General features: G+C 40.5%; 1 protein-coding gene across 5 annotated transcripts in view; it reads left to right on the top strand.

The window, feature by feature from the left end:
* The window catches only part of HTR1F (5-hydroxytryptamine receptor 1F), a 113449-nt gene extending 98153 nt beyond the window's left edge, over positions 1–15296 (top strand). For 3 of the 5 annotated variants that reach the window (XM_072339905.1, XM_072339914.1, XM_072339923.1), the window contains 2 exons: positions 5543–5678; positions 9095–10595. In XM_072339905.1, coding sequence (XP_072196006.1) covers positions 9133–10233 — 1101 coding nt within the window. In that variant the 5' untranslated portion in view covers positions 5543–5678; positions 9095–9132 and the 3' untranslated portion in view covers positions 10234–10595. Of the gene's footprint in view, positions 1–3215; positions 3294–5542; positions 5679–9094 lie in introns of those variants that run through there. The other 2 variants (XM_072339929.1, XR_011904020.1) reach the window with 2 other exon arrangements.
* Positions 15297–15670: the final 374 nt, after the last annotated feature.

The raw sequence follows: 15670 nt of genomic DNA, 5'->3' as shown, positions 1-15670 counted from the left end.
GAGAGTAAAGACTCATGTTAAACACAAAGAAAACATGATTTGCAATAGCTTCTTAAAATATACAACGTTGAATGATATGCAAAAAACAGAATGCAATATCTATATGCATAAAGGCATACAATGTGAAACACTACATTTTAATTACTTGCCAACAGTGTGGTGCTGATAAAAGCTTTTTTCCTTAAATTTCGACAGCTTCAAAGGGTAAAGACAAAGACAAATTTTAGCAGAGATTCAAAGTTATAATTTGATGTTTTTCAATCTCCTGAAAGAAAAACAATCCAGCATGCTATGGCTCATAGTTAAATCCAACAACCTCCCTGTGCGAGAGGTCAACTGCAAGCATGCCAGGGAAAGGAATTCAGCATTTCCAGAAGTGCAAAGCACAAAGATGCTCTGCTATGTAAAAAAAAGAAGTGTTTGCCTTTGATTTTTCCAGGCTTCTTCCAGTCTCTGAAGACTGGGATATTAACCATTTTGCAACTGCCTGTTGCCAATGCTTCTTAACCATGTTATTTTGTGAAAGCTTATTTTCTTTTTCTCTCTCTCTCAGAAACTCCAGAGACCACATAAAGCATACCATTGATGAGAATGTACTGGAGTTTTTTGAGCTGTCCTAAAGCTACTCAGAGAATTAATGTGCATTCTATGGATTTGGGCAACAAGGGGAAAACAGTTTGATGCTTCTGTTCACCGTCAAATTAACTTTACTTGTCCTCATCTGATCCAAAATACGTTTTTTTTTTGTTTGTTTGTTTTTTGAATGCTATAAAACACCATTTAGAAAACAGACCTGGTGAAATGTTTTGAAATATATTGCAAGTGCACATCAATATTACAGATAAATAGCCTTATCACATAAAAAGACAAATTTCATTTTCACAGAGTATAGCTTAAGGAGAAAAGAGCTGCTAAACTTCTTGCTTTTTTTATGTAAATATTACAATCTAAATCTAAAAGATAACTTTGCTCAACCATCTTTTGAAGTTGCACATTTTTTCCTTGCATAGAAAACAAAGAGCTGCAGTGCTGACTAGAAGCACCCCTAGTATCAAGTAATATCTAAATTTATCTACGGTACTGAAGATTTTCATAATCACAAAGTTACGTTTTAAAAGATTTTAGAAAAGCAATATCACTTGATTTTGAAGGGGGGAGAGAGGGAGAGAATAACAGGCTTTGAAACTTTGTTTGGAAACAATTTCTTATCAATAAAGCATTTAAGGCTCTGAAATGGTAATCCTAATAAGTTCTGGGGGTCAACTGAAGCTGGATAATCTTGTTAAACAACGGCTATTTAATAATAATAATCTGTTAAACAACTAAATTCCTGGGACAACAATAACTCCATTTTTCATAATTAATTCTGATTCATCTGCGTTAATTTTAAGCAGCCATTCACAGTCATTTGTGCTGTTTGTCAAGTGTCACAGCTTCATCAGAATTATGCAGAGGAAAAAGCTGTGTGTGACAGCCCATTATTTGCCTATCAAGAACGAATACAAGTTCACAAAGTGTTACGGAGCTTAAGGCCTCATTCAGCAATGGAAGGGTCTACAACAGGAGACCTGACACATCCAGGAAGCTTCCTGGGGAAGCTAAATCTTCATTCTGAAGTAGGAGTTTGGACATATTTTAACACTATTCTGCTGCTATTAGCTTTCTTGAAAGTGTTATAGCCCTGAGGATAGGCTCAAAGCCAAAGTCTCCCAGGAATTATTTAACAAGCCGTGATGCCAGCTGACTGCGGAGACAGCCATTGCCCAGCAGAAGTGGTGCAGCAAGCTCTGCCCCAAGAGCCACAGACCAGCTCCAGAGCTCCTCTGGCCTGGGCACAGCACTGGGCTGCTTTGGCTGCCTGCCTGCCCTCCTCACTCAGCAGATCTGCTCCCTTGCCAAGGCAGCATGCCAGCTTGCTTGGAAGTCCTGAATGTAAGCTTCCATGGTACCGCATGGATGAGCTATCTGGCATCCTTGCTCTTGTGAGAAGTCACTGTATTTGCATACATTCAGTGTGACTGAACAGCGCTGTGGAACATACATGCATGCAAGTAGTATGCAGCAGGTGCTCCCTCCCTTCTTCAGATTCTTCCCCCCAGCTTCCCCATCAGATTTCCTCTCTCTGGCTCCATCATCCCCCTAGCTCTCCTGTTCACTGTTCTGATTTTATGCAGACCGACCCAAGGCTGACATTTTAAATGCAGGCACTTCTAACAGTGAGCATGCTATGATGCAATAATGACATTAAGGGAAATGCATGCTTGACAGCTGCAGGTTATTTGGAAGCGGTAAAATGGAAGAAAGCACTGCTACATTGTGTGGTTTTGTGTCCACCACATGCCAGTGTAAGCACAGTTATTCAGCCTGTCTGCCCTGCTGACACTGTAGTTATTTCTGAAATGAAAACCCATGGGCACATTCCCAGGTTGAGACTTTATCTGACAGCTATACTTTCAACACAAGTATCTCTGATGCACTTAACAAGACTTCTCCAGGCTTCCATGTAATGAGCTAAAGAGCTCCATCTTTGGTCTCAAGGTTCACTTTTTCCACAGCATATTCTCCTTCGCGTAGTGGTGGCAACATCCTCTAAATGAAGCTTCCAAAAGCATCCATTTAAGAAAGCTTTCAGCACATCCTGCTTGTTTTTCTGGAAACATGTTAGACTCCTTTTCTCCCATTCTTTTCCAGGGAGACTGGGTAAAACATATTTTGAATTCCACTTCTACTTTGAGACTTTTACACTTGCTCCCACTTCCCAAACCCATCAGCTTAAGGACTGATTCTATTTGTTTTACTTAAAATACTTCTCAGCCAGAACTCCAGGTTCATGACTCAAAGGAAATAGCCAAATTGTATCAGTTTATCCTGATGAAGAAGGCATTAGAGAACTGCTGCTCAGCACAAACCCAGCACACACTTTACTGAGTGATAGGCCTATTAAATCATAAATGGCTAACAAAGCCTAGGGAAAGACCTTTGATCTTGACGTAAGAGCCAGAATAGAGATGACACTATAACAAGAAGTATGAGGCAAAATACTGGGAAGTATGTAGTAAGACAGGAAAGACAGACAAAAAGGCAGGTGGAAAGACAAAAAATATAGGCAAAGGGCAGAGGTAAGATTGCACATTTTGTGAATTTGGGCATCTCTCCAAACTGAAGCAATTAACCACAGATTCCTAATGTTACTTTTGCTGTGTAGAATCCCTGCTGCAGAGGATAACACCAACCTGTCACGTTTGCTCCTCCTTCCACTCTTCTGAGGCCAGTTCTTCTTGAGAGCTGTCTTGGTGAGCACGCAGCAGAAACACAAATGTACTATTGTTGACCCAGGTTTGACAGCAATGCTTTCTTATTTTCCAACTTGAAATAGAGATCTGTTCCAGAGAAATTTGAAGATAGGTTTTATTATTACTGTCCCAGAGTAAACAAGGCAGTTTCTTCCAGCACAATGAAAGCTTTCACATGTTTTATAATAAAAAACAAGTTAAATAAATCCAACCTCTCTACCACTACTGGAAAAGGCTGACACAACCTGTTATAGAATCAGAAACAACTGTGAGCTACAAGTGACTAATCTGACTAATTGAATTAGGACCAAAATCCAAGGAAGTGAGACAAAAGGTGCACACATTGTCCAAGCCAGGTAACATAGGAGGCATTCCACCAAAATGCTTATTAACCAAAGTGCACCATTATTACTGTTATTTAATAAAAGCACTAGATTATTTATAGATTTTTTGGCTTGACAGGTCTTTAGTAGACCTTTTTCCTCAAAGTTGAACCCCTTCTCATACTAGACTTTCAGAGGTAGGCGTATCAATTAGGAAGGTTTTTTACTTACAGCAGTGCATGCATGTGTTTTCAGATGGCTGCCAAAGAACACTTGGCCCTTAAGCATATGGATGAGTGGGAAGTGGGAGAAACAAGGCTGAATTTTGTTACCATTCAAAGGAAGTAAAGCTACCTCTCGACCTTTTTGCTCTAACACAGCTTTATCACTCCTGCAGGCTTCAAATCTTTATCCAAAGGGCAGTGATTTGAAACATACACAAATTTGTTATTATTTCTGTTTGTTATTAATTCTGCCCTTTCACTTTGTGGTATAAATTTAGTTGATAAACACAAAAGCAAGTGACTCCTGCACACTACAAAATTAGCTGTACAAATTGCAGACAGAGATGGGTGAATAATCACTTTGATTCACTGTCAAAGCAAACAGGGGGAAAAAAAACTCAAAACTTAAAACAAAATAAAAAAAAGACTTGCTTTTTCTTTCTCATCCAGCTCTATGGAACGAAAAGTTTACAACCATTCTTTCCTAATACAGATATTTTTTCTTGGTTGAAAAGAACATTTCAAACTGTTTGTTAGACACAAACTAAATTAAACATCTGGAGGGTCCAAGCTTACATCCTGACCACCCACCCAAGGGGATATGTACTTCTATAGATGGAGTGCTGATCACAGTTACACAGGAATTTATCAGCACAGGGTTACTGCAGACTGTTGCACTCACATAGGGGGTAAGATGCGAAGGCACAGCTTTGTTTCTCACAGATGTTTATTCACACAGCAGCCACAGGCACTGTTTCCCATGGACAACTACACCCAGACCACTACCCAGAGAGGTTTGAACTGTGTATTCAGATCAGCCTCAAACTGGAGAGGGAACCAAGTTTTGTGATCCAATGAACTACAGAGATGAACCACTGCTATCTCCCCTGGCAATATTAAGAATGATTGAATGTTCTCCAGCCAAAATATTCAAATTCAAAACAGGTTCACTGTCCATCTACCCAACAACTGAAGCTGCATTTGGGAGGCACGCTTACTGTTTTACATAAGCAATCCTGTCACGCTATGAACTATGCCATTCTTGCTGCTCCTCCTTCCTGCCTCTCAGAGAGCTGGCTAGGGGACTGTCTTCCCCTTCCCCTTCCCCTCCCTATCCCCCTCAGTTAGATTAAAACAGATGGCAGAGGGGCATAAAATAAAGAGCAAACTCAGAAGAGTGACTAATTCTCCAAAAGGAGAAAGGAAAAGCCAAGAAAAAAAAAAAAGCAAACCCAAACCAAACCAAAACCAAAAAACCAACACACAGAAACAAACCATCAATTTCATCACTAGAAGCACCAGCAAGGAATGCATAATTACTTTCTGAACATCATTCTTACATTTAAGTAAATGCAGCAGTTGCTACAGACGTGATGACAACAAGTAGGGAAGGTATCCCCCGAGCAGGGTTGGCAAGCAGCAATGGAGTACACTGCAACCCAACAGATCTAAGCAGAGAACGTGGCAAATGAAGAGAAGAGAGCATCACTGACTAGCCCCCACTCCCCCTACTTCCCCCCCCCCCATACAGCAGCCCCACTCCCCATGCAGGTTTTATTGAGCACTCTGCTCTGTTACCAGCTGGAGCTGAGAGACAGCTCTGCTGGTACCTCTGCAGGAGCTGCCCCAGGAACAGAACTTCCCTGATCCCCTGCTACCTGGGGTTATCACAGTCAGGACTGAAGTATCTGGTGTTTTGCAGGCTGGAAAACACAGAGCACCTGGTAATGCTAGGGGTAGCACAGGAAGGACCACAGACTTCTGCAGAGAGACGTGCCAAAGGAACCACAGCCAGCCAGCATGCTGCAATTCATGTGGCCTCAATAGGAAACATGAAGGTGAGTTGATTACAGCGGGGAGGCGAGGACAGGAGCTATTTCTACACTTTACTCTGCCCCTTTTTCAGAGGTTAATACCTTCACACAGTTTCTCACAATACTGTAACAGTACCCAGCATCACAAGGCAAGTTCTCCTTCTCTGGTAGAGTGAGCAGTCCCTCCAATTCTGTATTTCAGCTGATTCAGAGGAAGTAGAACCTTCTTCCTCTCGATTTTACTCCAAGTGCAATAACATGGCAGTAGACACATCTGAGGTGGTAACTTTCTAAGCCTGTCAGAGTTTGTCAGTTTAACCATTTGGTGCTATTTCTGTTGGCTGAAAGAATCTGAAGCACTGTCCAAAAAACAAAAGCAAGCATCGTCTTTGTAGCGCTTGACTGAAAACATACTACGGTGGATCATTTTACCAACACAGGGACTTTTAGATTGGTAACATGGCTAAGAAAAGCACCAAATGCAGGTTTACTACGCAACATCTGTGCCTTGAATTGAAGGCACAGAAATGGACTCAGGTTTTTTGTTGTTTTGTGTTTTTTTTTTTTTACCATTCTGTAACAAATCAAAGTCTCTGTGTTCAGGCAATAAATGAATTTGTGCATTTCTAAGCTGGAAGCACATATTCTCTAAGACTCTGAAATTTGTTTCCTTCATGTGTTAGATTGATATTCAGGGCATGCTTCAAAGCATATCTATTTGCCCAGACTTCTCCTGAGAGGGTGCTTGTTAGGCAGAATTCTGTATTATCTTCAGTTGTTATTAGCTCAATTGATTTATCTGTAATTTTGCAGTAATTTATGGTATGTGTTTCTAGAAATAGGTCTGCTGTGACCTTCGGTGATAAATAACTTCAGTTAACAGAGACTTGAACTGCAAAACCTAAACATCTTACGAGTTATTCCTCCACCTCCAGTACATTTCAGATCCAGAATGTGCTCAGTCCCTTGGAGCCATGCTCCTTGGTCTGCCCCACAGTGAATGCCCCAGGCACCTGCTGCTGGGGTTCTGAAGGTCCTAACACTCCATGCAGAAAAAAGGTGTACTTCCAAATGGCTACCTGTAAAAAGCAGGTTACATCCTTCCTGTAAACAGAAGACCCCGGCATAAGTATCTATATAACAGCAAGAATGAATCCTTGGGATGGCAGTCTTCAATTCTGCTGAGGGTCCGTGGTATCAGCCTGAATGAAATCAGAACACACCAGTTGAAAATCTGAAAATGACAGAGAGAACCAAGTAAGAGCACTGCTGTCACTGCACTTGCAATTACAAAGAGCTTCAAAATCATTGCACTGCTAAGGAAACCTACTTATTCCTTCACACCATTTCTGTGAACACACTATTTTCCTTACTCTGTATTATCCCAGTGAATAATCTTTCAAAAATTATTAATCAGCTTTCATTATATCTAAATTGTTTTTTGCTTGCAATTAAGAACTAATATTTAAAGAGCCAGAAAGTTATAAGGTAATTAACAGTAATGAGTTGCTGTTCTGAAATACGATCAACTGCTGGATACCAACAGAATACTCAGCTTCTCCCAATAAACTTTTTTTTTTTAATACAAGAAGGGAGATAAAGTTGTTGGATTTTTTTGCAGAGGTTGAGCATTCACTAGATAATACTATGTCTGCCTCTATTCCTTCACTGGAAGGCGGCTATCAAGGTACAAAAATATCTGCAACCTAGCAATTACTGCGGATTCAGGAGGTTTTAAGGTGACACCGGCATGACAAAAGATATATTTTTATGCATGTGAAGTATATTTCAAGTTCAGAGAGAGGGGCATGGAGAGAGAAAGAGAACACATGTATGCTGTAATCAGCTCATGAACAGGACAAGATTCTGCTCAGTGTTTGTACATAACACAAAATAAAATGTATTTCCTCTCCTTGTCCCTCCATGCAATTAAGGGTTGGGGTCAAGCAATGATAAAAACCTTTTGTAAGTCACTCCAGTAGAACATTAAGCATTGCCCTGGTTAGAATATCAACAAAATTGGTCCAAGGGACTAAAGGTTATATACAATATATGAGGCTTTTTAAGCCATTTCAGCACAATACCTAAAGACTTGAGTTATGCTAATGATGCTCAATTCCCCTGGGGGGAAAAAAATGTCACATATTTAATTTTTTTCTCTACTTGTAGCACCCCAGTGCTACAGAAGCACAATGCACTCTCCTAGCACAACTAATCCAGAACTGGACAGAGGAAACCACCAAGGGGTTCATCCAGCAGTTTCCATACACAAGAAGGGTGAAACCCAACTTGATCTTCCTGTGAGTTACAAGTTCTAGTCCAAACAAGTTATGAACTTCTACTTCAGTTCCTACTACAGAGTGTTCAGAAATCCTTTTTGATAAGAATACAGGGTGGAACAGCACTTCTCCAGAACATAGCCAAGAGTTCATTTTATCAATATTTCCCTGCCTTTTACTTCCTGCAGAGTCATACAGGGACTGTACTGTTTCCATAAAGATAGCCACTATGGGAACAACCAGCATTCAAGTTCTGGGCAGTTTACTACAACAGCAGCCACAGAAAAGCAAAACCTGAGTTAAAGTGATGACATTGTCATAAGTCTAATCAACATGTATTTCAGTTAGATGATAAGTCAGCCATCTGAAGCTTGAAGACATATTCAGCTGTTTGCTGTTTAATTTTAGAGCTACACGAGAAGACAGCAATTTTCAACATATAACTGTTCCATTTCCTACTTGTACTACATTTTTTCACTTTTCTGTTTCCTCTTGAAAACTATGCCCCAAGTGAAAGAGTTCATGCTTTTCTATACAAGCAGGGAATTACATACTGATAGGAAAAAGCTAGCTTATATATAAAGAAGAATTATTTCATTAACTTCCTGTAAATTAAGGTTTTCAACGGTATTTACATTGGTAATGTAAATTACCAATTACATGTATTTCAATGGTATTTACGCTGAGCAGTGTAGACAGCACTAGCATAGAAGCAACATTAGTACTTACTCTTAGGACAAGATTGCCCATGTATAATCAGTTTCAAGAACCTACTATAATCCATTTGGAGTAAGAAATTAGCAGGAGGCCTGGCTCTGCACCCTGCGGGCAGCACTAATGTCACTGTCTTGCTTTAGGGACAGATGTGGTTGTCCCCTACAGTGATTTGCATCACCCTGCAGGGCAGTGCCTACCATCTCAGGACCACTGCATGCTTCTCTCCCCTGTTTTGCAAACATAACCTTCACTTAAGTGTGACCAAGGAGAAAGAAGAGGCAGAGCATCCCACATAGTGATAGCCAAGAAAATCTCCGTTTGGAGCCAGAATCATTTCTAACAATAAGTTTGAGTTTCCTGTAAGCTTGGAGCCTAAAGTCTTTTAAGATGACAAATTGAAGATTCTCTGCAAACTTAAGATGCGTGTTTTTACTTTTCCAACAGGTAACTTCTACTGGTAAAGATCACCTTTAAAAGGGAACATGGATTTAATCAACTCAACAGAACAAAACAGTACATCAGAAGAACTATTCAAATGGGTGACATCCAAGATTCTCATTTCCATTACCCTGTCTGTGCTTGCGCTAATGACAACGGCCATCAATTCTCTGGTGATGACTGCAATAATTGTGACAAGAAAACTCCACCACCCTGCCAACTATCTGATTTGCTCTCTTGCAGTGACTGATTTTCTTGTGGCAGTCTTAGTGATGCCCTTCAGCATCGTCTACATTGTAAAGGAGACTTGGATCATGGGGCAAGTAGTGTGTGACATTTGGCTGAGTGTGGACATTACATGCTGCACATGCTCCATCTTGCATCTCTCTGCCATTGCTTTGGATCGTTACAGAGCAATCACAGATGCTGTGGAATACGCACGGAAAAGGACACCAAAGCATGCTGGTATCATGATTGCAGTGGTATGGATCATATCCATTTTTATCTCCATGCCGCCTTTGTTTTGGCGGCACCAGACAACCAGCAGGGAGGATGAATGCATCATCAAACATGACCACATTGTTTCCACCATTTACTCTACATTTGGCGCCTTCTATATCCCCCTGGCCTTGATTCTGATCCTTTATTACAAGATATACAAAGCAGCAAAGACATTTCACAGAAGAAGTGTCAGCAGGATAGTCAGAGAGGAGGTAAATGGACAAGTTCTTTTGGACACAGGTGAAAGAAGCACCAAATTGACTTCAATGCCCAGCACAATGGAGAAGACATCAGATCCACTGGTGGACTGTGAAAAAATCAACGTCAGCATACGAAGCCCCAGATCTGAATCTAAGCACGAGAAGTCTTGGAAAAAACAGAGAATCTCTAGTACAAGAGAGAGAAAGGCAGCAACTACTCTCGGTCTGATCCTGGGGGCATTTGTGATCTGCTGGCTCCCTTTTTTTGTTAAAGAAGTAGTTGTGAACACCTGTGAAAGATGTCACATTTCAGAAGACATGTCTAATTTCCTAGCATGGCTGGGATACATTAATTCCCTTATTAACCCTCTAATCTACACAATCTTTAATGAAGATTTCAAGAAAGCCTTCCAGAAGCTTGTGCGGTGTAGGCAATATCTTTAAGAGCTTTTGTTCATATAAGCAAAACATACTCATTGCTTTTTTTAACATGTATAAATTTATATAACTGAGATCATCTTTGTTGTATTTAAGGAAAAGCACCAAGACTCTGCATTCACATTATGACTCTTTTGTATAAGTAGCACTGGGAGCACAAATTGCCCAAGTTTTAAAGAGACGGATCTTTCAGGATCAGTTTTGCACTGAAGAAAGAGGTAGCATATACTCATTGTGGCCCTGACCATGCTGGCATTTGCAGAGCTGCTAAGTTTGAAGCATATAGGTATTACATTAAATATAAAGAAAATATACACTCTTGAAGCAGATAAAAGAAACAAATTTTTAAGAAGAATTAAAAAATAAATAAAAAGCAACCCTAAGTGACTGATGAAGTTTTAAGTAAATGACAAACAGATTTTGGTTCCTACTGTCAGTAAGATGGAAAATGCAACTCCATGATTCTATTAGTATAGCACAGGCCTGCAGCACAGAGACAAGCTATTTTGAACAAAGGGTGGCAGCTTTAAATATTCCTAGCATCATACTGTGTCAACTAGCTAAGTTCTGCTCCAGCCCTACCCTCTCTCAGGACTTTCATGTATTATGCCCTTGCAATGCCCCATTGGTAGGCAAGACACTTTTACATCCCAGTAGTTCACAGTGAGACAATATCATGTGCCTTCTGCCATTGCACACTCAAGATACACATGGCCGTAGCCCCAAGGGAATGGTATGGTAGTCAGCGCACTTCTGTTGTTTCGGGTCTCAGAGCCTGGTGCTCTGGGAATCCACTTCAGTAGGGTCTATTGAGAGTTTATCTCATAAAAAGCAGCTGGTTGTCCTTATACTATTGTTAGAAACATGAGATAATCCTAGCTCATGACCTCATCTCTATCTCACACACCTGTCCAGTCAGAACCCCTCTATATTTATTTCTGAGTACCAAACTTATCCATGCAGTTTGTGCCAGAGCCCCCATATCATTGCTGATGGTGGTTGGCTTACTGAGGTTTGGTTTAGAGCCACCAAATGAAGTTCCAGCTCAGCACGTGCTCCTCCACCCCCAGAAGCATAACGTCCCCACATCTTTTCTCAACTGTGCCTCAAGCACTAAGGTTGTGCACCTTCTTCCCTGTAATGTCAGACATTAATTAATTTAAAAGACAGTTTAGGCAGTGTGGGTCTCCAGAAAAGCTTCTGCAGCCCTTCTCCAGAAAGGGTAGGGAAGTGATCTCAGTCTGCAGTACATGCCTGGGGAGCCATCCCACAGGATGCTCATGGGCTGGCCCCTCCAAAAGCCTGCTTCTCCCAGAGCATGGTCCCCAGTCCCAGAAAAGCTGAAAGGACCTCGTATGCACTCCAGCTTGTATTTTTCCCCCCAAGATACAAGCTGCCACAACAGCTGTCAAAGGTGTTTCTTGAAAGATGATGAGGTTTGAGACCTGAGAAATTGAACTAATTTGTTTCTGTCACTTGAAATTTATGGTATTCTGCTTTCACATCAAGATCCAAATGAGATATTATTCACAAGTACCAGAAACCATGCATTTGTTTTACTGTTGATTTTAACCCTGCCAGGAAGCTAGTGGAAAGCTTACTTGTCACGTCATGTAGCTCTAGTGCAGCAGAAGCACAGCTAAATTCTGAAGGCGCTAGGATGCGGCAGCATGTAATTTGGCTTGTATGCCACATAAAATAATGCATTTGATAACTCTGCAGTCAGAGTACAGCTGTGACAGCCCCTGTGACCTCAGTGATGGCTATATTATGCTGAAAGAAAACAACTGTTTTAAGGATCAGCTGTGCTCTGCTGTCTCCAGAAAGAGCCACAGAACTTGGCTTCATCAAAGGATTACCAAACTAGCAGAAGGCTGCAAGAAAAACCAAGTGTAATGTTTAAGTTTGAAGACCTGTTTACCTTATTTTTTTAATTACTAACACTGGATATTTAAAGCCAAGTCTTCCTTTCCCCCTGCTCTTCCCTGTAAATCTGCTGGAGGGTAGAGCGTGCTATTTTTCCTCTTACACGTAAGATGTTTGACAACATCTTGTGAAAGCAAATTGGAAGTAAAAACAAGGGTTGCTTTTGAGGAGAAAAGGTACTGAAGATACTCACAATAGATAAAGCTCAAAGAATGGAACAATATGTCGATAAATAGAAAATAGCTCTTATTTATGCACTATCAACAGTACTATACTCTGAAACCAATTAAGCTTCTAAATATTTCTCAAAATGCAGGGTGGGTTTTCTTTGTAAACTTCTCATTGAGCTCTATGCACTCATCCTTCAAAACCCCAGTGGTGGAAGACGCAACTACAAGAAACCTAAGCAATCAAGCAGGCAGTTATCTCATTAAAAGCACTTACAGCTTGTGGAACATCATTTCTTGGTGTCTGAAACTTCCATGGTGACAAACACTACATTACACATCCCCACTCAGTACCATTAAATCTTTAGCATCTATCTGTGCATGTGATGTGCTAAGAAAACCTCTAATTCTCTCTTTCAAGATGCATAATGGCTAAAGTTTCTGCTGGATGCAGCTTTCCCTTTCCCACAAGATACACAGGCACCAACTGGAGCTTATCACTGAATTCAAAAAGCAAGAGAGGGACTGCAAGATTTTATGCACTGAAACTAAGATTTTTTTTTTTACAATCAGCTCTTTACCCTGTAGGAGTTCAGTCCTCCAAATAGAATAATAAGGGGGAAAAAAAATAAATAAATAAATGTCAGTTTTCTTAACTCTATTCCTCAGAAGAGAGCATATGTATTGGAGGAAAGGGTCTTCCATCTACCTCTGCTTTGGACAAAGCTCCCCAGACCTCTATCTCTGCTGCAGCTGCCCTCCCAGTTGCTGCTCACTGCACAACCACCCATCCATTTAGATTTCTTCTAACACTTGGAGAACCGGATTTGGAGCAGCTGACCTGCTCCCACTTCATCTTGCACAGAGGATGATTCCAGAATTTGCTATGAATGCTACATCCAATTCAGGTAGACATTTTTACCAACAGTAAGAAGTTAAATACACCTCATTTTTCTGTGCTTAGTCCTCCTTCCCTCCCTACCAAATGGCGTCCTTTTCTCTTGAGGATAACACATTCCTACATAAGGATCGGGGTATGAATACACTTTTGTTTTTGTGACGCAGTCACACTTGTTAATGCATGACTGTACCACCCAGAAACACCCACCTCATCCAAATGTGCTTTTGGCAATCACTGCCTTCAGCTGGTGTCTAATTGTTCTTAGCATTAGGGAGGTACACAGAAATAAGTATCTGCCAAATTATTTTCTCCAGTAGTTACAAACTCAGCACATTACTTCTAGGCAAGTACACATTCCTATCTGGCCTTTGTATTTCAGATTCCTTTGCAGGAGAGAAACAGAAAATCACCCCTGTAGCTACAGAAAAGAAGGGCTCTTTAGAGCTCTACAGATCAAACTAAAAAGGCTGCAAGAAAAACATGAAGAGTCCCTTGTAGCAGACCTGTAAGGACTGAGCATAAACCTAATGCTTGCAAGCATTCCAGCACCCCAAGCAGTGAGCATTACCTGCTGTTTTCTCTCCCATTCCTCTTCTGAAAAGTGTTGCTACACCACAGAGACAGTACTACCAATATCAGAACTATTAAAAATACCAGCAATATGTTGCTATCTCCTCCCCTGCACAATCCAGAAATGAATGAATTAAGCAGAATCTTTATGATTTTCCATTTGTCTTCTGAGAAGCCTAATTTCTAACTTTTGTTGCTGTTTCTCTCAACCAAGAAGAATAAGCCTTTAAAATAAAAATAAACATGTCTATGACCCGGGATTTCTGGATACCATTTAGTAAACAAATAAATAAATAAATAGATCAATGCCTTGGTGATACAGAGATTGGCTAAGAAGATAAAGACAACAGAGTACAGAACAGGCAGAAGTCAGCAGCACTGGCATAAACAGTCAAGGTTACCAATTCAATCCAACACAGCCCTTCAAGTGTCAAAACCCTCTCACAGCAGACAGCAATGACTTAAAGAAACCTTATATCCTCAGGAAATTGCTGAACTCTGAATTTTCTAAAATCCCCTTGTTTACTTCACGTTGAGCTGTTGACTTGGTTGAGGCAGAGTAAAAAGGCAAGGAAAGTGTTTACTGAACAATGCTATTTTTAAACACTTAGCAGTTCAAATCAGCAGCATCCACTCTTCAAGTTACATGTTTATTTAAACTTTAGTTTTGAAGGTATGAATTCCTGTCTAACAGATGAACAGCACTAATAAAATTAACATCCATTTCCATTTTAAAATGAGACAGATCCTGCAAATGCACAATACTTTCTCTTGCTAAATTAAATCTTTTCCTGTTCTCCCCATACACTCATTGATTTAAAACTCAGAGCAGTATATTCTAGCTTGTGTTTAAAAGACAAAAAGCAAATTTAATGCCACACAAAGCGCTAAATACTAAGGTGAAGCTAGAAAAGTGATTAATTTCCTTGCTTTCAGTTTGGATCATGAGTGGTAGTAGACACTTAATACAGCATCTAGCTGGCAGTACTCCAAGATGCAAAAGCTGTGTCTAATTTGTATGACAGCAAGCGTCTGCTCAGCAACTCACTTTTGGCTAAGCCCAGTTTTCTGCATTTCGCAGTACAAAGCTACATAAAATGATCCAGAGCCATGAAATAAGAAATCACTCATTTTGCACACCTACCTTTTCTAAAATGATGGTCAGTAGGAGATAACTCCTCTATAAACACACACCATTAACCAGCAGGAGCAAAGCTGTGTCTTTACCCACAACAAAAACAGCCGAAAGCTTTCACCTCCATTTCCTTTTTGGGAGGTAGCCAGAAGGCAGCCTGACCAGACTGAGGACCAGGTGGGCTAAACGCAGACCAGCACTGCTGCTCTACCATGTGCAAAATGAGATCCCTTCCAGGAGAATGCCAATAGCAAGCTTACTCAACACTGGCTAGTAAAAAGAAGAGCAGTCCAGTATTTGGTCTGTCTTCCCTGGCTAGGGAAGTCCAGCTTGGTATTAATGGCTCTTTCTGTCAGCTGATTAGTCCTGCCACTTATTTTCTATCCTAACTTAGCTGGGCTCTGTCAGCTGTCCTGGCATGATTTGTAAGACAGTGCTGAATCAGTCCTGAGTAGAGGGTTTGCATGTCCCTCTAATCATAAAGCTCCTCTGTCAAGGTCAGGTTTCAACTTGGGTAAATGCAAAGAGGCAGGAATTTAAGATAATAAAAATTCAAGGCAAGGATTTGGCGTGGATTTTTCTTCCTACTTCTTTCTTCTTACTTCTTCCTTTCTTCTTACTTTGACAGCAAGTAAACTGAACCCAAACCAGTGTTCCAAACAAGTGACGTATATATAACAAGTAAGCATGACCTTAATTTTCACAGACATGAGTTATATTACAATTAGATTGTTTCTAACCACA

Source organism: Excalfactoria chinensis, chromosome 1 (assembly GCF_039878825.1).
Source record: "Excalfactoria chinensis isolate bCotChi1 chromosome 1, bCotChi1.hap2, whole genome shotgun sequence".
Taxonomy (NCBI): domain Eukaryota; kingdom Metazoa; phylum Chordata; class Aves; order Galliformes; family Phasianidae; genus Excalfactoria; species Excalfactoria chinensis.
The sequence above is the reverse complement of the archived record's forward strand: the minus strand, read 5'-3'. Positions and strand labels throughout refer to the sequence as shown.